The 25,443-nt window shown below is 40.6% G+C and overlaps 1 protein-coding gene across 1 annotated transcript in view; it reads right to left on the bottom strand.

The window, feature by feature from the left end:
* Nucleotides 1-1,859: 1,859 nt before the first annotated feature.
* The window catches only part of NHEJ1 (non-homologous end joining factor 1), a 118,828-nt gene continuing 95,244 nt past the window's right edge, over nucleotides 1,860-25,443 (bottom strand). The window contains exons 5-7 of the mRNA XM_063428557.1: nucleotides 7,468-7,576; nucleotides 6,594-6,724; nucleotides 1,860-2,449 (exon numbers count right to left, since the gene is read on the bottom strand). Coding sequence (XP_063284627.1) covers nucleotides 2,372-2,449; nucleotides 6,594-6,724; nucleotides 7,468-7,576 — 318 coding nt within the window. The 3' untranslated portion in view covers nucleotides 1,860-2,371. The remainder of the gene's footprint in view (nucleotides 2,450-6,593; nucleotides 6,725-7,467; nucleotides 7,577-25,443) is intronic.

Consider the following 25,443-nt stretch of genomic DNA (forward strand, 5'->3'; position numbering starts at 1 on the left):
AAAAATAAAAGTACATTTGCAACTTTTTCTTTATTTTAATGGGGAAACAATGAACCATATTTATAATATCTTTCTTACAGCTACTGAAATAATTTTGTGGTTAGGAAGATGAATCTCTAAGCACGCGGGGCCTATCAAGAAAGGCTGAGCATGAGGCTTGAGGGGTCTGCGTGGGTCCCTTTTAAGATTTGTTGTAAATAACCTCTATACCCTTGTGGAGATGTTGACTGACTGTTAAACTATGTATTTATAACTTTTGCTCTGTTAACCCATTCACATGCCGTTGAGATAGTGCATGTATTTCTCTGTGGCTGGGAAACTGATAAGGAATGGCAATTAAAGGGACTCTAAAATCAGCCAGATTACTTAATTTTAATGAAAATGTTTGAGTGGAGTGGCCCTGTCCCTTTTCTTTCTTTCTTTCTTTCTTTCTTTTTTCTAAGAAACTGAAAAGCTTGCATGCAGGATTTAAGCCACCTCGTAGTAGCTGTCTTCCTGACACCCACTAGAAGCGCTTTTGCTGCACTGACAGAGTAAAACTTGGTCACATGATGCAGAAGTTCATTGTAAAGCATTACAAACAATGCTTCCCTATGGGGATGCTTTGATGCACATCAAGTCCTCAATACTACTCTATGAGGACGATTGGATTGGACCATTGCATGCCTCCCAACTGTCCAGAATTCAGCATGTCCGATTTTAGGGACACCAGCTGTCCCCAACATTTAAACCATAAATGCGTGATGATTGTCACTAGGACCCTGTAGGGTTTACTGAGCCTGCTCCCTGCTGCTTGGTACTCAGTGGGCCGGCCAAAATGATTGACAAGCACCCTGGCGTGCATTCATGCCAAGCTGACGTGTCATTAACTTGGGTGGACCCACTTCTTTTCCAGGTAAGTATGCCACTTTAGGGGTGGAGCTGGTGATCACATCACTGGCACACCCTCTTTACCTATCTCCCATTGGAGTCTTGATTCGCAGGACGCTGGAATTGGGTGTATGCCATTGTTGCATTTACCTGCTGCCTGCAGTCTGACCCCTCTTTGCAGATACTGCTAAAGCAGAAGTTTCCTTTCCTCATTAACATATCAATTTTGTCTTTGGACTTAATTCGTTGTCAGAGGCGGCTCTCAGATAATACTAAAGCAGGAAAGTTATGCTTTAGGAATATCTGTATAGAGAGGCCAGACCATGGGAGTGGTATCAGCTCAATTGAAAATAACCATTAGAGTGGGCTGTACTGGTTATGGCACTTTTTAAACTCTCAATTTTAAAATTAGCATATTGGCCCATTTAGAAGGGACCGCTGCTACAGTAACCAGTTTGTTGAATACATAATCCAACCATTGGGGACTCACAGAAATAGTACAAGAACCCAAATATGGACCCCCAACTCAGGAGTTAAGAAACTCTGCACAAGACAGTAGCAGGCATGATATCTAATTAAAATAATATTGCTTATAGATATGGCAGACAATCTGATTTCTCAGTTTTATGGGCTAAAGTTATAAACACATCAGTGTACATAATTATTATATGTTGTGGCTTCCCTAATGCTCCTTAAACCTGCTATTATGTTGCGAGCATGACTACCCTTACATCAAGTGCCAAATAAGTTGCGAGAGCATTTATGCTTTGAACTTTGTTTTAGTAACTTTAAGTGATAGTTCTAAACTGTGCCATGTGAACAACCTAAATTTTTGTGAAACTAACAATATAAGGGAAACTTGCCTCCAACACATTTTCGGCCTGTTTAGTTTTACATAAATAGCTTAGTTAATACAGAAAAAGCTCTATTTTATGCATTAAGTGCTGTAATCAATCAAGAAATAAAGCTTTGCTCATACACGCTCAAACAATAATTACTTAATGCCCATCTACAGAAAGCCTGTGTATTTGTAACAGACACAAAAATATCCAGAAAATACAAAAATTAGATCATCAAAAAATATAATTTAGAATGAGGCAAAGTCTGTTTAAACCCAAGAAACCGTAATAAAGAAAAAACAAAATTGTGATAAAAATACACTGCAGACACGTACATAAAGCCTCCTGCAATGAACATGCATTGTTACATAGATGATTGACAAAATATTGTTAGAATTATAAGGTCTTCCTCAGTTGCCGTTAGACTACGACTCATTCACAGTCACTCTGTGGTTGGATAGAGATGATGGGAGATGTGCTTTCAACTGGAGGGTGTCATCTTAAGAGGTTCTACCTTGTGTTACAGATGACCAAATGAAAGACAACCTCAGCACCATATTACTGCTACTATCTTCAATTATTTAAAGAATACCAACACTTGGTAAAATAAAAAAGAGAGAGATTTAAGGATAGAGGTTTCCATGTCTTCCAAGCTAGAGATGTTATGTGAAGAGTCCCTTTGCCTTTCTTTTCTTGGCTTTAGACACTTGAACAATCGATTTTTGAGACATCAGGGTCACCTGAGGGGTAAAAAGACAAACATTTACTTTTAGATGCAAACATACTGCACACTGACATTATAGGGACTCCCCAGGCAACTTAACCCCTTAAGGACACATGACATGTGTGACATGTCATGATTGCCTTTTATTCCAGAAGTTTGGTCCTTAAGGGGTTGAAGAGACACTCCACTGGCCAAATAGAAAAACCAAAACACAGCTCACTATTTAGAAGCTATATCCCCAATGAAAATGTGCATGCATTTAATTATGCATTTTTTTTCAAATATCATGTAAAAACTGTAGACTTCTTATCTGCAGCCTTTGCAAGCCCTCCCCTTCTTCCCAAGCCCAGACTTTCTGTGGCTGTCCAATCCCAGACTTGCCCATGCAGCTCAATAAGAAGTCTTTGCAAGGCAGGTGCTCTGGAGTCTGGTTGAGGGCCCTGGGGGTGTAACAAGGTTCTATTGAAATCTGTAATTTTTGTAAAATAAAAAAAGAGGACAACTTCTTCATACATAAAGCACTTAAGCAAGCTAAAGTTAGTGTAAGTTATGATGAATACATGGTGTGACTAATACACAATAAGAGAGCCCCTAATTTCAGTGCAGTGCTATGACATACATGTTCTGTTCTGCCCAATATTAGAGGGAGCTACTCGGCTGGGTAGTGCCTGCTACTGGCAGCTTCTGCTATTAGTTCACCCTCTGTCTTTATTTACGAGTTTTTGTTCCGAACAGAGTTAAGAGATATAAAGAACAGTGCAATTATAGAAGAGATCAGGATACAAGTGCTCTGTTTGCTAGGATTCAACAATAGGCAACTTAATCTTGGCCCATAGCAAATTAGGAGACTTCGATCTATTGTTCTAAGTTGACAGCGAACATTAGTGGGGTTGCGTAGATTGTGTCAATTGGTTGCCTGTTAGTCATCTGGACCGGTTATGTCTCTCATTCTCATCGATCTACCTTGAGTCGATTGATACTGGTGTCTGGTGAGCTTCCATGTTTCCAGCAAAGACAGGAGGAGTCATAATAGTAGCATGTGTAAGAAGATTGGAGGCAGTAGAGTATGTAAGAGGGAGGAGGGTAGAGGGGTAAAAAACAAAAGAGAGAACAAGAGAGGAAAATAAGAAGAAAAAAAGGAATGGGGGGAGGGTGGGCGTGAAGTGGTGTGGAGACGGGGGAGGAAGGGGAGGTGGCCGTCCCGGTATCTCCTGACCCACCACGGATGGAGGGAGTGTGCCTCACACAATGTCTCAGTTTTCTTCAAGACCACCAAATATGGAGATCAGAGCCCACATCTTCCTCAAATCTCCACCAGATCTCAGAGACCTCGGGAAGCACACAGTGTATTCTCTCTGGCGTTCTGTACCACCCAATTAATAATTTGTAGTTGAGTTCTTGTTGTTTGTAGCACATGGAGCTCTGGTGTGTCAATATGTAGATTTTCGTCCACTGAGGGTCGGAGAGCGTGACCCCGGTGGCTCTTTCCCAGCTCGCTGTATGTTTTGCGGGTTCGGATTGGTTGGAATGACTGGAGCAGCGTGTACAGAACCGAGATTCCCTTATATAGGTGTACCCGTGCTCTGCATAATTCTTCAAGTCTTCTATTCCTGTGGAATAGGTGTCGTCCATACTGGAAAGTGTAGTAAGATTTAACTTGGAAGTAGTGAAATCTAGTTCACCCTCTTTTAATAATGACATGCCAAAAATAGGCTTGGGGAGACAGAAACAGTTTAGTTTCATGTCCCAGGATCCTCTCCCAACAAACCAGGAGAGGTGCTGAATAAATTATAGCAGCTGCTGATCGGGAGTGTAACTATCAATCATGAGCAGTCTGATACCTGTATGTCTCAGGGCTGTGCTAAGAGTAAAACAACCTAACTTTAAAACAGTCATGCAATGTAAAAGATATGTAATCCTGAAACCTATTTTAAGGAAAATAATTCCATCTTCCATTATTACAAACATTCATAAATAACCTTCGGTCTTATGGTTTTAATGCAAGGTCTCCAGAACCCCTCAATGGCATTATTTTCTATAAATTCTGCACTGTTAAGCATCTGTGCCATGTTGTCACATAAAAATATTTTACATTGTGGCATAAATATGCTAAAGAAAATCATGTAGACGTTCACAAAACAGTGTTTATTAACAACCTACACCACGAAATCTTGCAATAAGCAATGCTTTTCCTCACTGTTTTTGGCTGGTCTGCAGCTGGTTTTACCTGTGTGTCTCTCATCTCTTCTCTCCTGAGCGCGGTGACCTGACGAGCCCAACAGAGTGAGCTAGTAGGTCATGGGACAGTAGCGGGCAACAGATCAAAGGACCGTTTGGGTCGGTGTGTTCCTGACGTGTTTTGCTGATGATCAGTAGTGCACAAAGCAGCAACAGCATGCATTAATACATTCAAACACTCACCCTCTTTTCCACATATGTGCAATATGTGTTCATAGGAAAAAACTTACCACATGTCATACTTATCACATTGCTACAGTATTAAAGTGATGTCATTAGCACTGGTGCAAAACTAAAGTATTTCTGACTAAGAGTATCAGTGCTCCAAAGACTTGTCTTCTCCTGCATTTATCATTTAAATGGCTGCACGTGGAATTACCCAACGATACTTCAATCATACAGATAAATGATATATTTTTGTGCTTTTAGCATCACTTACCAGCAGCTCTTTGTTCCAGCGCCACCATTTCTCGTAGGTCCGTTGGTGTTAAAGTACTGAAAAACCTGCACTCTGTTGCCTCCCCCAACCAGCTATGATTGGTCCTGCTTGGGGACACTTCATCAACCAGGTCCATTCTCTGTGCTAAACTCCAATAAGAAGCTGGCTTTATTGCCAGTACTTCAGCATCAGTGCAGCCCATACTCTCTCACCAATTGTGAGTGATACCTGCTGGAGGTGTATGGGTGTGATTGCACTCCGTACAAAGGGCTTAATGATGAAGATTTGATTTACAGGTGGGGAGAGACCCAATATTAAGTGTCATTAAATAGGAAATTATATGTTTGCTAACATTTCTGTTAAGACAATGTAGAGATAATATGTAATGCTCTTTAATTTAAGACCAATTTGTGTGTACCATAACAAGTACACTTTAAGGCATACAATGCTTCAAGTTTTATACTATCAAAAAATATTACTTTTAACATTGTGTTTACAGTTGCATGCTGTCAGGGAAAAGACCTGAATAATATACTGCAAGGTTTCCAGATTAGAGAATATTGAGCGCTCGATTAGACACTAAAGTAAAAACTAAAATAATGTTCAATCTATTTTAAAGGTATTCTGAGCTTAACAAATGGCACATCAGTAGCTTATGTAACAAAAAACAGAGCCGGCGTCACATCGACAAAATGTTGCATTCAATAGCAACAGTTCAAATGCTTTACCAAATAAAAATATTTTTATTCACAAATTTGTAGAAGTTCTGTATATACCACCTCCAAATAAACACATTTTGTGCTATGCTGCACGTACTCCATCGTGCAAACTAAATTATACATCATACTATTTTTTGGTTTACATTTATTCCAGCCTATATGTCATGTGACACAAACTATGGACAGTAACAGGTTTTGCATCCAAAGGCATAACTCTTCATTGTCTTTTGAGTTGTTTTTCACAACAACTGATTACAGATTAATTCAAGAACAACACAATTTCTCAAGTGAAAGATGATTTTAAACCAACTGTAACATATTTAATAAGATACTAACACTGCTCAAGGACAAAGAAAACTGCTACCAGCACAGGCCGGTGTAGAGTTTAAAGCATTAGGCAGAATTAATTTTGCAGAGGAAGTTGGTTAAACAGAATGTAACCTGTAAGGTTTTTCTCCAATAACCAAAAAAAGCATTGCTGTGTAATTCTATATATAGATCAGATAAACACACTCACAAATCTGTTCTAAAATTGATCATATTTTAGTGATAATATTGCATGCTGTAGCTGTACAGTGTCCAGATAATAATGAACTCCAAGCACCAATACAGCATACATGGATACTAATGCATTGCCAAGTAAAGCTGCTATTGGATGGTCCAAGTGACTCTCTTGAGTAGCTCGGAGTTTCCATAGATCCTAAAACATAAATAAATCAACCCATTCTTCCCTTACATGTATTACATGGCCTAACTATGTGTACCTGTGACAATTTTGGGCTGTCTCCACTTCCTATGTCTTTTTGTGTTGCTGTGGATGCTTTCTCAGACACTCCATTGCTACCTTCCACAGCCGACTCTTGAGCAGAAGAAAGACCAGCAGTGTGACTTAGATCTGAAAAACACAAAAAAGTCAGAAGACTAATCTTTTCAAACAAGGACTAAAAAGTCATCACATCTTACACCGCACTGCTGAGGTGTATCTACAGAACATGGAAAATCACTAACTATAACAGGATTGGCAAGCTCGAGTGGTCAACCTTGATTCTCAGAGTAAAACTTTGCATACTGCTTAGTGATACATCATGTGAATTTTTAGTGTAACCCTGAGGATCCTGATATTACACAGAGATAGAAAGAGTCCAGCAAAGAAAGGAGATAGAAAAGGCATTCTGAATTATGCTTGGATCTCAGAAAACCATATACTCTGCTGCTGGACTGTTTGTGATCAAGGGGTTGGAGCATATTGTGATGTGAAAAGGTTTGGCTCACTATTTGGTTAGTGTTTAAATAGCAACTGCTGATTTAGATAGTTTGATGTAATTTATGCTAACTTAGCAGCACAAATGAAATATGGGTGATACCTAATTATACATATTGTACTAGAATGTAATTACTTAAACCACCACTGTGACATGTTAAACGAGCTAAACTGGCTATTGGCTATTGCTGGAATCCTGACGCACTCTTCATCTTTCCAGCCTTGTGCATAAGAGCATTTCTGGGAAGCTCCCTACCTGTGTAGAATGCTCTCCTTAGCTGTTCCCACCTCCTATAACCTCCGATCCAGTACCAGCACTTTATTTAGCATACCACAATACAAAAATAAAGTTTCCTACCAATTCACCACAATCTCACCTCCATCCACAGGACATGGAGGTCCTTCCACTGAAGTCACAGCAGTATACAGTTGCTCCAGTTGGACACTGAATCCTAATGTCTTCCTTGGGCAGCTTTGCTTCTGAACCTAGGAGGAATAAAACAAACAAACAAACAGATTGGCATTAATGGTCCTGAGTGACAAGTCTTCTTTATTTTTGTTTTTAGGGACTAGCGGTAGCCTCTTTAAATATTTAATGGAACACTCTAGGCACCAGAACCACTACAGTCTACAGGGTTATTTACCAAAGTGAGAATTCAAAGTGAATTTGAAATTTAACGCCATAGTAGTCAAAATAAAAGCACATTTTGTTTAGAAAACTTTCCCAGTTTGGCTACTTTGACCTTAAATTTTAAATTTAGTTTGAATTTTCACTTCAGCGAATAACCCTAATGATACTGTCCCTGCAGGTTCAGCAGTGTAAACACTGCCTAACACCACCCGTAGTGGCTGTAATTTGGACAGCAACTAGAAAATCTTCCTAGTTGCGGTTCTGCAAAGACTGCAGGACTGAAGTTTGGTGCCTTCGCTTGGCATGGAGATGCATAGTTTCCCAAAAGAGACGCATTGAGTCAGTACATCTCTATGAGAAGATTCTGATTGGCACAGCACGATGATTGCCATGTATGAGCGTTGGCCCCCCAAAGGTTCCCTACATTGGCTGAGATCATCAGTATTGCTGATAACAGCCAGTTCAGGAGTGCCCATTCGCCAAGGGATACAAAGGTAAGTAAATTATTTTATTACTAGGAGCCTTATTTCAAATAAAATAGATCACTAACGGGAGGAATAAATGTTTATATTCCAATCTTTATCGTGTTCCTTTAATATAAGTTTCAAAGAAAACAGAACACCCCATATAAAAAGTTAACACAATTTATGGATGATTCTCAGTGTATATTACATAATGTTATTCCTAGAAATGGTTACGGTATATTTTAAGATTACAGAGGCTGTCAAAGCCCTTCATCATTAGTAACCCATGATTTGCTGGCATCTCTCTGACTGAGAAAATGTCACTGTCCTGAACAATAGGTTTATCGGATGCTGGTGCAAGTATATTACTTCTTTACTATGTAACTCAGAACTGGAGCCGATACATTGTAACCTTCACAGTATCAACAGAGATTCCTGAGGATATGACATCACTTAGGCTTCTAAATGAGGCGCAATAGACACAGCAAATGTGTGGATTAGAGTAATTTAAAGGGAAACTCTTACGCACCAAACCCATTTCATATTAATTAAGTGATTCAGCACATGGGTCCTGTCCCTCTTGGTTGGCAATGTAAAATACTAACATTTTGCCTAAACCATGCCTGCCAGACTAACAGCCACTAATATCTTCAATTTTCAAAGGGCTTCATGTTCATCATCTTCACACCCAGCATGATGCTGACAAACATTGTGAATGTTTAAAGAGGAGCAGGTGGGAGAAAAAACAACTATTTTTTAATAGTTCCCCCCAATCTTTACATTTGCTAGCAAAACTGCCTTTGACCGATTCCTTTTAAAATAACACCAGATCAGAAATTAGACTATGCAATATTCAAAGTGTACTAAAAATAAAGAGAATAAAATAGTTTCTTGTCTGAATCCCTTAAGCAAAACATCAATAATTTTTTGTACTCTCCCATTGTACATACTGTTTAAGTAAAAGAGACCCTTTAAGATGTTTAGGACCTGTTTGAGAGAAAGAGAACGTGCATTCCACTAACTCTGTGCTACAAACAACAATTCAAGGCTACGCCGGAGACGTAACAGCTGATAACCATGAAAAGTACTCTGTATGTTTCAATTAAGTAATTTATTCAAATATTCTGTAGTCCAGACCAGAATGCACTGTACAGGGACAGAGAACATGACACAGTTTTTTTTTTTAGTTTTTTTTTTTTATAAGCAAATTAATTGCTTGCAAATGTATATATCTGCAGATATCATAAGAATTAAAATACACAGTTACAGATAAGACATGTGCATAGTACTTCAATGCCCCAATCTGTACCTTAGCTGGAACTAAAACTTATATCTGCAGTTAAAGTATTTTAATTAAGATTTGTCAAATGTTCCCCCCTCTCACCCAGGGCTCAAACGTTCCATTCGTCACTTGGAAAGTTAAAAGATTGTCCTGGTAACTAAGTGTTAACCTCTGGTAAGTATGCTATGGTTGCAGTAAGTTTTAAGGCATGTCTAGTAACAAAGGACTTCAAGTCCTGTCTCACCCATATGCAGATTGTGAAAGGTTAAGAATTAGCAGGCGCTTGAACTTCTGCTTTGGGGGTTCCCACAAAGTTTTATGCGGATACCATATTATGCAGCTATCACACAGACATCATACTCAGGATGTCTATAAGAGCCACTCAGTAGCAGCTACCAAACTCGCAGGGCCACCTAAGTGCAGATGTCAGTGGAAGCCAGTGCTAAAGATGGCACATAATAATCCTGAGATCTGAAGCCTGTGCTATCTAGCTAGCTGTTAGAGAACATGAGGGAAAACTGTGGAGGTCAGAACACAGCTATCTTGCTTCATCAACACTTAGACATCAGTGACATCAGTAGGCTCTCCACTCTCCCCTCTCCCCAGACAGCATGTAAGCAACAGAAAAGGGAGTAATGTTAAAAAGACACTATTGGTACCAGTACCACTACAGCTTAATGTGGTTCTGGTGTCTAAAGTTAATCCCTGCAGGCTTTTCAATTAAAACATTTCCTTTTTAAAGAAATGACAGTATTTAGATTGATGCCTAGTAACACCTCTAGGTGCAGTCACTTAGACGGACACTAGAGGTGCTTCCTATCTCAGTGCTGCACAGTGTGCAGCTGTCCAGAAAGGCAGCATCAGGCATGTCCCAATGCAGTCTGTATATTCACCCCACCTCTGAAAAGGCATTGTTTACATTGAAAAGCCTGCATATTTGGGCATTGAGTACTTGGCATCAGTTAATATATATTAAGATATATAGCTTCCAGTACAAGATGCTCTGTTGTGCAGACAGTTAAATTATGCAGGAAGTTGCAGCTTATGCCATCAAAACAGGTGAATAATAATCTAAATCTAAACCCTACTCAAAGATCCATGATGTATTTGATCACTATATTTACCACATTAAATTCACCATCTCCTTATGATACGTTTGCTGGGCCACATGAGACGAATATTTTGGGCACTGTACTTCCCCTTACTTCCAGTTTGTCTCTACAACATTAAAATTCATCTCCGCTCTGTTCTATTTTAGCTACTGCAGGTGATACAATAACTACGCTTAAAGCTGGGACTAATCTGCAAACTCATCTTTCTTCTTATAGAAACAATAAAGCACTTTAAAAGTTGGGGAACTGTCATATTTCTTCTATAAATGACTAACACATAACTCTGGATTAAGTACAGGGAAACAGAACAAATGGAGGAAAACAACTCCATTGGTATCTGCTTCTCCATTGCTCATCTCTCACAAAGTAGTACAGATATCTCTACCTGTGTTCACTGTTTGTCACAGAAACTAAAGTTGATGCAATGTCACATAATATCTTGAGTCCATTGTTACTACTCATGTAGAGCCGTGCATGGGAAGAGACATGGGGAAGACACATATCTGTATGATGTCTGAATGCACATATCTGTATGATGTTCGGTACTAGACACTAGGGGGGGCTTATTGAAGCATTCTGAAAAGTCCATTATTTTTTGTATTTATTAAATTGTTCTAAAAATATTTAGTGTTCACTTTTTATACCTTATTAACTCATATTTTTTTTTTTTAAAAGAAGTCCCCAGCGATGAGGGGTGGACTTGTACAGTAAAGGGTTGTGTCAGTCTGTCGGACCAGACAGTGCTGTGGAAGTACTCAGAGCATAGGCTAAATACCCTCAGGGGGTGATGTGGAAGTGCTCAGAGCATAGGCTAAATACTCCCAGGCGATGCTTTGGAAGTGCTCAGAGCATAGGCTAAATACCCTCAGGGGGTGATGTGGAAGTGCTCAGAGCATAGGCTAAATACCCTCAGGCGGTGCTGTGGAAGTGCTCACAGCATAGGCTAAATACCCTCAGGCGGTGCTGTGGAAGTGCTCAGAGCATAGGCTAAATACTCTCAGGGGGTGATGTGGAAGTGCTCAGAGCATAGGCTAAATACCCTCAGGGGGTGATGTGGAAGTGCTCAGAGCATAGGCTAAATACCCTCAGCGGTGCTGTGGAAGTGCTCACAGCATAGGCTAAATACCCTCAGGCGGTGCTGTGGAAGTGCTCAGAGCATAGGCTAAATACCCTCAGGGGGTGATGTGGAAGTGCTCAGAGCATAGGCTAAATACCCTCAGCGGTGCTGTGGAAGTGCTCACAGCATAGGCTAAATACCCTCAGGCGGTGCTGTGGAAGTGCTCAGAGCATAGGCTAAATACCCTCAGGCGGTGCTGTGGAAGTGCTCAGAGCATAGGCTAAATACTCTCAGGCGATGCTGTGGAAGTGCTCAGAGCATAGGCTAAATACCCTCAGGGGGTGATGTGGAAGTGCTCAGAGCATAGGTTAAATACCCTCAGGCAGTGCTGTGGAAGTGCTCAAAGCATAGGCTAAATACTCTCAGGCGGTGCTGTGGAAGTGCTCAGAGCATAGGCTAAATACTCTGAGGTGGTGCTGTGGAAGTGCTCAGAGCATAGGCTAAATACCCTCAGGCGGTGCTGTGGAAGTGCTCAGAGCATAGGCTTAATACCCTCAGGCGGTGCTGTGGAAGTGCTCAGAGCATAGGCTAAATACTCTGAGGTGGTGCTGTGGAAGTGCTCAGAGCATAGGCTAAATACCCTCAGGCGGTGCTGTGGAAGTGCTCAGAGCATAGGTTAAATACCCTCAGGCAGTGCTGTGGAAGTGCTCAGAGCATAGGCTTAATACCCTCAGGCGGTCCTGTGGAAGTGCTCAGAGCGTAGGCTAAATACCCTGAGTTTACTCAGCACAAGCACATCTGATGATGCTCTCACAGTGTGCTTATGGGGGACATTTCTTGGGGTCCTTCATCCCTGGATAGAGTAACATGAGCCTGAATTTGAAACAGTTGGGTCGCATGCTGATCTACATTTTCCAAACCACTCTCTACAATGCTCTGTTCACCTGTCTTATGCATTTTTTTTATGACATCTTTATATGGAGCAGTATGTAAAGCTTACTGATATTAATAAATACTAAATCCAATTCCTGGCCTTTTATAAACTTTTTTCCCAGTCAAACCTCCCTCCCCCCTCCCCCCCCCCAAAAAAAACTAAAATTTGTTAAGCATGCTTTTTAAAGAATAAATAAATCCTTGCTTCCAAAAGTTTTGCATTTTAGTGTACTTGGATATTAATTCCCCTCCGCTGCAATACCTTCTTTAAAGTTGCCTGAAGTTCTATTTTTCAGAACGGAAAAAAGTGAAACAGGCTTGACATAAATGTACTGATTTCATAAAAAAAGGACCACATATGGGCAACATAATGACCGTCTCATTGAAATTGTTGTTGCCTGAAGGTCCTGGATGCCATTTCTCCTTAAGGGGCAGGTTGCACTGGGTATGGTGCTTGGAGTATTGCTTTAATATATTTCAAAGAAGAACTGTAATTTTTCAGAATTTGTATTATTATGTTTTATATAATTTACTGCCCAAAACTCCTTATCTTACAATTTTGGCTCTTTCTATATAGTTTTATAAATCTCCATTCATCCTTTGGAATAAATGCGTTTGCTTACTATAATCAATCTTTTTTTTTTTTTATTAACAATATTTGCATCTTCTTCATAACATGCTATTGTTTTACTCTTTTATTGTCTGTTGTTCCATATTTAACACAATTTCCACTTACAGTTAAGTTTGCGCTCCATTACTCACCGACCAAGCTGCTAAAGAATCACTCAATTATTTACCCATCAAAGGTCTCGTCTAACTTCTACCAGTTTTGCCATGCTTGCATTTAGTGTCTTTCAGTATAATAAATTACAGTGATTCATAATGACTGATTTTTGCAGTGAGGCCTAGATGGTGCTGGTGCTATATCAGCAAGCTGCTGTACATACTTGAAAACGTGCAAAAAGATTTAAATATGTCAACCTTGAAAATATAAATCCTTTAAAAGCCCCTCAAAGAATATATCAAACACAAATTCATATATTAAAGTAACTCGTTTGTAAAACAGTAAATGTGAAAATCTTAAAGGAAATTTTAAAAAAATAATTATTATTATTGAACACCTGATCTTGCGTGTAGCATAGCCTCTGTGCGCATTATATTGTTGTGAATTTATGGAACTCTTTCCTGATCTGCTGGCTTACCCTTTATTCAATGGACAGTCGATTTGAGGTACCATTTATTTGAAGCAGTGAGATTCCTCTCACAGCCGTATTACACCTGTGCATTATATCCCATTGTCCCTTCAGGGAAAAATCAAAACACTTGTTTATGGATCGGGTCAGCTTACATCCTCAGCCATTGTGTCCTCAAACAGGTGTGGGCCTACATGCCCCTCAAACTAACTGCATATTTCCAGGGGTTCAGGTGCCAATTGAAACCATGTTTTTGTCATAGTGCTCATACTGCTCTCGACATAATATGGAAACAGCACTAAAATACTCCTTGTACCAAAACGCTACAATAGGCTACAGTGGTTATGGTGCTTAGAGTGTCCCTTAAATGTACTGCTAACCTTACATTCCTTTCTCTTTTAATAATATGCGTAATATGTGTAACAATCCTGATTGTATTACTTTTGATAAACACAACGTACTTCATACATCGTACTGTTTACTTTATATGTTTTTGTGTGTTGATTTGTATTGCTTTTTGGGGGGTAATTTTCTTGTTATTTTTCTTTGTTTGTATTATCACAGTAGTATCCACAAGTAAGATTCCTTATTGCTTGAGAGACCCTTGCAATTCAAGTTTCTTTGATGAGAAAACAAATCTGCAGTTACTTCTAAGGCTCCTTCTGAAGGATTACATATTAATTCCTAAGAATACAATCTACTCAGACAAGGAAGAATGCAGGGTGTGAAGCACTAGAGTGGACTTTAGTCTGGCCTTGCTGTTTCTAGGTTAGCCAGCCTATAAAATATTGTGTGCTAGCTATCGCTAGGAAGACTGACTTCCTTCTAAATATTGGCTGCATGTTGTTGTGCAAACTATCAATATGGGAGGGGTAAATTGCTGTTTCGAAAGCACAAACATGTCAATGTATTGATTAACTCGTACAAGATGTTTGTGAGTGGAATGAGTCCTTTCTGAATAGCGAGGCAATAGTTGCATAGGGTATGACTTCCTGAGGCTAGCACGGGTAACATGGTCCTTATCTGATGGATAAACAAACCTTTGAGATAATAAATGACACATGGGGTTTGGATTAAGAAAATCGAAGTAAGGGGTTACCATTGCGCTCCAATGACAGAATAAGTACTGGAGAGAGCTAAAGCCAGATTCCGACAAGTAAAAGTTTTCCTGCTTCCTCCAGTGAAGGGACAAACCATGAATTGAGTTAGGTTTGTACAACTAGTTTATTACTAAGTCACATCCCCAATCTACTTCCCAATTATGTGGCTATCCATGTGGTCATGATTGTTAGAGTCTACAAAATAGGGCAAGTAACATATGAAATACAAACTGCATATATCCCATGTGTCCATGTGTATGAGGGACAATTGTAACAATGTTTCAGTGCGTGATGAAGTCACCCAATAGGTCCTGGAATAGCCGTGTGCCTGGCCAAATCTCCAGCTGCATCCCCTAAAATGAAAGATTCCCTTCTCCTCAGCCATTTAAAACAGGGGTAAGCAGAGCAAACAATCTGCATCTGTAATAATTCTATATTTTATGTACAGGCAAATGTGTAATAGCAACACGGCTATGTGGGTGCCTGTAAATTGGCCGCTAGGAGCACATGTACTCACCTTTTATACTAGCCACTAGGTGCTTATGCAGGTCCCTCTACTCATGGCACAAGGAGCCAGATGGCAAACATGAGAATAACATTTATCTATACATCTCAATATTGAGAAGTATTAAAGCAGGCCAGCAAGGGGATGGCACAGAACTGTGTGTCTTTAGTGCAGGGCTCATCACTCCCTGTAAAGGGGATGGCACAGAACTGTGTGTCTTTAGTGCAGGGCTCATCACTCCCTGTAAAGGGGATGTCAGCATGGTCACAAAATATACAAATATACAGTGTAGTGCACTTACACTGTACTTATTGGAAACTTTTCTCTGGTATCCCCAAAAGCAGAACCAACCAGAAAAGCATAAAACTGAAAAAAAGGATAGACCGACGTGGCGGACCATGTCAGCATGCTATAGACAAGTTTATGTTCCAACTCACAAAAGACGGACTTTACACCATTCAGGAGTTATCTTGCCTTTATCACCCTTGTTCGGCTCCCGAATGTGGCCTTGTTTCCCATTTTATATGTACCGAACACCGACCACCCCCTCGTTAACGTCAAAGGAACTAATTAATTCAAGTGCTTTCCCTGGGTGGCTGCCATTCGAATAACCTAACCCACATGCTCTGAATGGCGGCCATTTTGTCTCCCTAACGCAGGCAGTGCTACCTGGTCGTCGAGCGCCTGAAACTCGTTTCAGATACGCTAACTCGCAAACCAGGGGCAAATGGTACCACTCCCAGACAAATTAGGAAAGCGCTCTTCGGGAGAAAGGCACTACCGATTAGGGGGGGGGGGGGGGCATTCGCTCCCTAAGAGCCAGGGGGAGGATTCGTTGGTATTCGCATAGGAACCCCTAAAGGTTGACCGGCCACTGCCTCATTTCCTTGGAACTATTTTGGGCTGCCACCTCGTGGCCGGCTGGTCAGAACTTTACCCCGATGGCGATTCCATTCCACCGAACGGATTGAGCGATATTTGGACATCTTGGGCACTTAAATCCAGGCTATCCGGGGATATAATACATGTGGGGTTCCTGTATAATACAAGGGTGTTTTTTATGTTTTGTGTATGGTTTCCTGTAACTGAGAGATAATTGAGTTACCGGTCGTTGGCTCAATTATGTCCTAGACACAGGGATGCTAGGGAGGGGTGTGTGTGACTTTGGATGGAGACCCCATGCTGGGGGTCTGTGTATAAGTTGAGTGTGCCCTGCCTGAATAAAACAGATTACTCTCAGAACTATGTCTTGTCTGGTTACTGGGGGAAAGCGAGATATAATCATTCACGGTTTCAGTCTGGCTAAGAAGGGAGTTAGCGGAGGTAACTAGTCGAGTTACCCGAGGTCAACTGCAACAGGCAACTGTTAGACAACTATGAGGCAGCCCTTGCTATGTAAAAAGAAAAATCCTTCACCTGAGAATCAAAAAAAAAAAAATCCTTCACCTGAGAAGTAACTTAGAGGGGAAATAAAGTGATCACACAGTATAAAACATACTGTGACTACACATTTTTCAAACTAACAATACTTTTCACAGTTTTTCTGTAGCAGGCAGGGATTCTGTGTGGTGATAGGCAAATAAGCAATGTTAGTACATTACTTTTTTTTTTCTTTGTAAAGAATTTGTAATTAAAATTGTTTAAATACCTTTACCTGTCGTCAAAGCCTTAAATTATGTAATGGGCTGTTTGCAAAAAAACACCATGTGATTTCATACTGCTGTGCTCATGGAATTTCGGCTTACGACTCTTTACCCTCTGCATATCTAATGAAATCATAATCAACAGTACCTGATATCATTACTAAGAGTACCAGAGAATACTAGCATGACACCGGCCCTAATTAGTTAATAATTCTGGGGTAAGGTATGATAAGAGTTATTGTACCGTATTCCCACTGGCCTAGAAGAACAATTCAACACCTCTCAGTGTTCATTCAAACTCAGTAGATATCCCAGTTAGGTCAGTAATGCACCTGGTCGTAGAAAATGCAATTAATGCTAGAAAAGTGTTACCTGCGCAAGCTCTGCTCACGGTTCAGAGTTTATGGAAACTAATGCCTAGGCTAATGCTGCCACAAAGGTCTGCCATAATACTGCCAGAACAGGTCTCCCATAATTCCGCCAGCACAGGCCTGACATAATACGGCCAGCACAAGTCTGTCGTAATACCGTCAGCACAGGTCAGCCGTAATACCGTCAGCACAGGTCAGCCGTAATACCGCCAGCACAGGCCTGCCGTAATACCGCCAGCACAGGCCTGCCGTAATACGGGCAGCACAGGCCTGCCGTAATACCGCCAGCACAGGCCTGCCGTAATACCGCCAGCACAGGCCTGCCGTACTACCGCCAGCACAGGCCTGCCGTAATACCGCCAGCACAGGCCTGCCGTAATACGGCCAGCACAGGCCTGCCGTAATACAGCCAGCACAGGCCTGCCGTAATACCGCCAGCACAGGCCTGCCGTAATACCGCCAGCACAGGCCTGCCGTAATACCGCCAGCACAGGCCTGCCCTAATACCGCCAGCACAGGCCTGCCGTAATACCGCCAGCACAGGCCTGCCGTAATACAGCCAGCACAGGCCTGCCGTAATACAGCCAGCACAGGCCTGCCGTAATACCGCCAGCACAGGCCTGCCGTAATACGGCCAGCACAGGCCTGCCGTAATACAGCCAGCACAGGCCTGCCGTAATACCGCCAGCACAGGCCTGCCGTAATACCGCCAGCACAGGCCTGCCGTAATACCGCCAGCACAGGCCTGCCGTAATACCGCCAGCACAGGCCTGCCATAATACCGCCAGCACAGGCCTGCCGTAATACCGCCAGCACAGGCCTGCCGTAATACCGCCAGCACAGGCCTGCCGTAATACCGCCAGCACAGGCCTGCCGTAATACCGCCAGCACAGGTCAGCCTTAATACTGCCAGAACAAGGCAGCCATACAGTTTGAGCTTGGGGGTTGTTAATTTCCAAATGTGCCTTAAAATTCACAATATGTATCAAATTTGACCTAAATTTACAATTTGCTATAGACAATTCGAAGATATTAACATTAACTTCATCTCACTGCAGTGGTCTGGGTGCAGTGTCCCTGTTCCCTTAACCCAGCAATGTAAAACAATGCAGTTTTTAAGAAACTGTAAAAACCGCAACCAGACAGCCACTAGAGGCGCTTCCTGCTGTTTCATCGAGTTTGACTCTAGCATCTAGAAAATCCCAGCAGCAAAGCATCGAGGCAATCTTTGCCTATAGGGAAGGCCTAATGTGCGTGCCGCTCACTGTGCATGCTCATTGTGGGCTCCCCCTCCATCGACTGACGTTAGGGAAGGGACATTGGCACTGGAATTAGCTTTTATCTGCATTCAAATAATTTATATTTATCTCACATGTGATAAAGTTGTACTAACTTTGAACCATCTTCCCTGGAAATTACACTATTTAATATCTATATCCATTTGTAAGACATGCAGCCACCAGCGACCTTCACTTTTCTGACGATGAACACATCCAATGCTAGATCCAGTGCTTCTCTATGAGAAGTATCAGAGTGGCAGAGCACTGAACTAAGAACTAGAATTGGCTTGTCATTACAACACATGAATGAAAAGAGGAGGGAAGGCTGCAGAGAGGAGCCAGTCCCGGCACTGGAATGTTTTATGGTGGTTTTTACATTTTAATTAGAGGGCCCACTAGTCTAAACTCATTAAAGAACACTAATGAATAAAAAAATAATAGTGCCCTCAAGCCTTTATACTACTAAAAGTATATGTTTGAGTGCACCAATTTTTGTTCATTGGGCTGGTGATGTGAAGCACTAATGGTTGCAGCACATTTTTAATTGCATGCACCAGTTTTTCACTTTGCATTCATCTATCACATGTACATTAAGGGACACAGTTACTCTATAATAGTTATTTTTAACTTAACCGTGTTCTTTAATTTCTCCTCTTCTCTTATTCTGAGCGCCAGATGCAAAAGACATAGCTAATAACAATGACTTTTTTTTTACTTTTTACTCCTCACAAATGCACAATTCCTAAATATAGGGGATGAGTAAACATAATATTAGAAATCCTAGGAATTTGCAGTTCCCCTTTAAAGGGGGAACTGGCCCATCACCATCTCCTCATAGAGATGCACTGAATCAATGCATCTCTATTGGGAAATTACGCAGAGCGTGGAGACGCTAAACGTCAGTGCTGCACACTAGTAAGCACTGACCCTGGAAGCACCTCTAGTGGCCGTATGAGGAGTGGTCACTAGAGGTGTTCTGAGGTTGTAATGTAAACACTGCCTTTTCTCTGACAATGCAGCGTTTACATTAAGATGCCTGCAGGGACTGACTGTATTCAGAAGAACAACTACAATAATCTGTATTTGTTCTGGTAACAATCGTGTAGTAGAAAGTAGTAATAATACGAAATCATTAGCACAAATAAGTCTTTGCCATAAGACAAGAACAATAATGGCAACATCAATACAGTCATGCTTTACCATATATGTCTCTGACATCCTCCTTGCCATCCTAATCCAGGAAAAGTACACTAATGAACAAAATAACTTCAGTTATTACTAAACTGTTGAGTTTATTTAATATATATTTAAGAATAGGTTATGAAATTGATTGCGCCATGGGTTCAGAAATGCTTATAGAATTAAGAACCAGAATGACATATATACAATCCTACTTCATTTCTTTTTTTAGCAGCCACAGAAACAGCAAACTGAAAGAAATGTCTCCCCCCCCCCCCCCCCCCCCATTAACATAATTAGAGCTATGGCACGCTGGGTCTGAATATGCTTTCAGAATTTAATTCTGTTCAGTGGAGAAGTGTCAATCACCTATCTACCCATAACAACCATTTAGTAACAAACAACTGTCTTTTATAAATGATTTACAAAGTCCCCAAACAAACTCTTCAATGATTGCCAAATAAAGGCACAATATTTCAATCTTAGAAAAACACTACTTTCTACCCAGGTAACTACTTGTGGGCTGCTGTTAGGTGTGTGCGCCCTCTACTGGTTTATCTCCATAAAACCCAGCATCATCAACAGATGTACTCAATAGGAATGAGTTAAAGGTTCACTCCAATCCCATAACCCCCCTCCACCCATTGTAAGGAGTCTAATAGTTTTAGAACGGCTTGACTTCTTAACTGGGGTTCACTACACACAGCTACCTGCATGCACTACACTTCCCATGATAAGCTAGAAGCTAAGCTGCCATTAGGTCTCCTCAACTAATCCATGATATTTAGAGCAAGCTCACTGGCTGAGAGTTGAGTCCTGCACTGACAGGCTTAGCTCAGAAAGAAAGCTTGTGGCTCTCCATAGGAGGTGGTAGTGGAGAAAGGAAGATGCCCCTGGCAGACCCCAGGTAAGAAAATGGTTTAATTCCTTAACATGGGAGACACCCAGCGATCTCCTGGAACCATAACTACTACAGCTATAGTGGATATGGCACTTATAGTGTTCCTTTAAAGAAAAAAAAACACTGTCGGGTCTGTTCAAGTAGACAAACATTTATACCTGTAACAAATATTAGCAAGGCACTGGGATTCATACAAGCATGCTTGATTTTTGGACATGAGTGTCTGGGTTATAAAAGTGTGCCAAACGTATAGATATCTGTTTCTCATTTAACTTAATATGGTTCTGGAAAGGATGATACACAGCACCATGTCCCAGGTTGCTGATAACTGACAATAATGATAGACCATATGCCACAGACGGACCCTGAGAATGCTGAACCCTATCAACCAATTTCTCTAAATGTATGCATGCTGGTGAATGTGGATCAGAGGCCCACAAGGCTGTGATTAGTTTAAGTTACTCAATGTACATGTCTCAGTAGGTCTAAAATTAAAATGTATCCAAAATAAAATAAAAAAGGGTGTCGATTTATCAAGGTGTTATGATCTAAAAACTTGTGCAACATTCTGAAAGTATGGCAAGTGTCATGGAAACTAGTGGAACCAGTACACACATTATTTTTGTGATCACTCCACTTTGAAAAAATTGCAGTACTTTTCTGGACCCAACTCATTCACATATCTCCCACTCCAAAATCCAAACAGACTATATTTTGACCATTCTCCTGGCAGCCAGTCTGAAGTGGCCATAAGGGTTCCAATCTTCACCTTGAAGCTACAATCCCTACTAGTGGAACATGGCACATGATAAGGGAACTTATATACTTAAGGTACCAAAAGCTTAATTCTCTTTCAGATGTCATTACATTAATATAGTATTCTTTATTTTAGTTTCTCCAGGCTGGTGGACAGAATGTAAAACCCTCTGTACAATGACTTACCAACTTCCTTATGTGTTGACTATATCTTGGCTTACGGTTTTAGTCTCTATGGTAGGGATTGTTTCTCTTTCAGTCTGATTGTAGTCTTGTAGTCAAGTATTTGGAGGATAATTAATGTTGTGACATATACAAGCATGTTCGTCTCTGTGATGGCATTGGTTGGAATTGCAGCTAGTGCCTGATAATCACTGCTAGCATACTGTTTGGTGGCAATTTCCCAGTGATCTCTAGTAGTCTTGTCCAGTGATTATTGCAAAAGTCAGGACCATCAATCCCATCACGTTAAGGCAGCAAATAGATTCCCAGGCACTCAAGAGTGTTAAAGCCGCAGGCAGATTTATTGAAACAAAAAAGGCAGCAAATTTTCGACCTACTAAGAGGTCTTTTTCAAGCTTGAAAAAGACCTCTTAGTAGGTCGAACCGTTGCTGCCTTTTTTGTTTCAATAAATCTGCCTGCGGCTCTAACACTTTAAGTGCCTGGGAATCTCTTTACTGCCTTGTCCAGTGGTTTTAGCTGCAAGCTTTTCTATGGTCGTCTCTCGTCTGGTTAGGGCAGTGGTAATGTCACTGACGTCAAGTGGGCTTCTGGAACAAACCATTCTTGGACAAGAAGTGAGATGCTAAACCCACTTGACAGGTACTACAACAGTAGACAAAATGAGAAGGGCTTCAAGAAACCATCATATGTGTGTGTATATATATATATTATTAAACACTTGTGCAATTTGGAGGAAAGGGTGCATTTTGTTTGCAGTTTGGGTTTTGTTCCTATTTTGCTAGGTATGTGTATTTGGTATATGTTTCATGTAATCCATGCTTGTCCCTAAACTATTTTCACTGCAACATAAAACATATACTAGGGTCCACAAACATTTTGGAACAGTGTTAAAGGGGGCATAATGGGGCCTTCTGAGGTCATTTAAATCCCAATATTTTTCATAAGATTTGGTTTTATATTGCTTTCAAAGATTGATGTCTATCTAAGCTGTTTTCTGTGGTCTTTATGTATTGCATGTATATATAGCTGTACATTGACCTATAATTTGCCAGTAGGATTCACCACAGGGGGACTCAACACCACAAAAAGTGCTTTGGCATGCTTTCTGATCCAGCCTATAAGGATCCTAATGGAGTGGGAATTACATTGTATACCTTGTCTAGCAGCACTGCTAGAAACCTGGATTCAGACTACAATGAATAGCTCCTACAGCACACCTATGTAGGTATATTTTATCAACCAAACTTCAGGAGACCTGGTCAGCTAAACACAGAAAACAGACGTGTATACTTTGGGCCAAAACAGAAGCTGGAAACATTCCAGAGACTACAGTTCATTCAGCTGTGTGAGTAATTTATTATCACCCTCAGATTAAAAGCAGGTGCTATTTATATGTGTTTGCAGTGGTATTTGCGCTAATCAAGCCAAATCCTGATATCACCACTACAGAGAAACCATATTTATGCAAGGAGTGGCGATGTTCCTCTGATAGTTTGCAAATCAGACCAGCTGCAGTGCGTGCAAAATAAATGACTCATTAAAATGTACACAAGCAACCATTTCCATCAATTAACAAAATATGGAGACTCGCACTAGGGCTTAGACGTTGTCTAAAACCCAAATATAAGATATTCTCCGAGACATACCCAAAAATAGCATTTATCTCACAGAGTGCTTCCATTCTTTTCCCTCCTAAACAGCTGCAGCAACCAGATTTACCATCAAACTACAATTTGTGAAAAAGACTATTTTATACCTACCAGAAAAGAAGGCATTACTCTGTATTGGAAGTTGAAAAACTGTTACCAATTAGAACAAAATACAGTTTAAAGGAAAACATAGTACATGGGGCCCTCCCTCACTATCTGCAAATAACGAAGCCTGAAGGGGCAGTTACATTCTTTTTACATAGTTCTGTGAAACAAAATTAATTTATGCCCTTGGTATTTATGGTGCTCGATGCACTTTTAAAAACAGATCCATGTTGTGCCTGGTTCTGTGACCATTCCTATGTCATGGTACCTTGAGCTAAAAAGCTCTCAGGCAGCGCATGTGCTCGTCAGTCAAAAAAGCCAAGATTCAGGTACCCACTGAGGCTCTCTACCCATGTCAGCCATTTCATAGAGTAATTAGTGATCTTAGATCCCAAGAAGTGATCTAATGGATACTATTGCCTTTACTAACTCTTTATTATTACAGACATTATGCCGAGGTGTGAACAGTTGACCTTTATTATTCTTAAAGGTATCTTTATGAAATACTAATTTTGACTGTGTTGGAATTTTACTAAAATTCCAGCCACGTTGGACACAAACTAAGGACTTCTTTGTCTTTGTGTATTTTCGATGCATGACACTTCTAGACACTGGGCAAAGCTACTGCCATCTAAAAAAGTGCCAAGAGAAGATGATGGTGGTTATTCACCAGACTGAGAATTGCGAAGAATTAATAAGAAAATTGCAAAAATCTAAACAGGAAAAATTCTTCAACTCTGTGTTGTCTTTTCCAAAAAGAAATACCTTCTAAATGTCTTTTTTTTAGGTGGAATAGATGCAATCTGATAAAAGTAAAGCCATACCAATAGAAGCTGTACAAGTGATTGAATACTGTTAGAAAAGTTTCCAAGTCACCATTAAAGTCTATGGGAATTTGTGTAGATAAATCATTTGGAAAGGTTTCTAACATTATCATTAAAGTTTATTAAATCGAGGCCTAAGTGTGAAAATAGATATTCCTGTGTTTGGTCTTTCATTCCGCCAGCCGAGTATTTTACTTGTATTATGCTGAAGAGGAAATAAAGATTGGAATTTTAATAAAGATTCCATGGTCAACCTGGATTTTGAGTACAGAATCTGGTGTAATGTGTGCCTGTGAAAATGGATAATTGGGAGGCACAAAAACCCACCATTGTGTCTGTCATTTTCCCTCCACAGTTATAGAAAACCTAGGTGTTTCCGAAATTCCACATCATTGCGTTTTACGAAAGCCCGTGGGGATGCAAAACAGCCCCATAACCTGCATCACAAACTGGCCTTTCTTCCCGAAGGGTGTCGTTCCTGGCGAGCTGCAATAAAGTGAGCCGCGATGAAGGAATCTTTCAGAGCTTACATGTTTATCTTCCTCATGGCGTGCCCAGGTTAGGCAGTGACTGGCTGAGGCCCGTTTAATGCCATATATAATATACAGGCCTTGTGTGCCAGGGGGCACAGTCAGTGACACTCGTACACTAGGCCTCTTTCCAAACATACCACGTCATGTGATCCCTTCAGCAACACATTCATAAACACATTTACTCACGATGGGAAGTGGAATATATCTGTATTTGGTACTTCACTTCCCATTGTAATTTTAACTTATTTCATTATTTAACTTAATAACCCTTATTTGAAATTTCTCCAAGACTTGTATCTTTAAACACTGCTTAGGTTTCTGCCACCTTATGCACATAATAGCGTATCCAATTTAAATCACCTTCACACACACAATCACAGTTTTTGGATATCCGTTTGTATAATGTTACATTTTTAATTTTCTTCTCTTTCAGTTACTGATTTTTATTTTATTTAATTTTGTAGATTTCAGTAGAGATTTTTTGTAGAGTTTACGCATTAAAACTGATATAAGCCAGTAAAGAGATTAAGCAAGGAGAAAAAGATATTTAAAAACGGAATAATTAGACTGGTGACTAACGCCGGGAATGCATCTGTGAACTACATTTCCCATAATGCACAACCACCTTTGGGCTAGGTGTGCTTCATAGCA

This window comes from Pelobates fuscus, chromosome 8 (genome assembly GCF_036172605.1).
Source record: "Pelobates fuscus isolate aPelFus1 chromosome 8, aPelFus1.pri, whole genome shotgun sequence".
Classification (NCBI taxonomy): domain Eukaryota; kingdom Metazoa; phylum Chordata; class Amphibia; order Anura; family Pelobatidae; genus Pelobates; species Pelobates fuscus.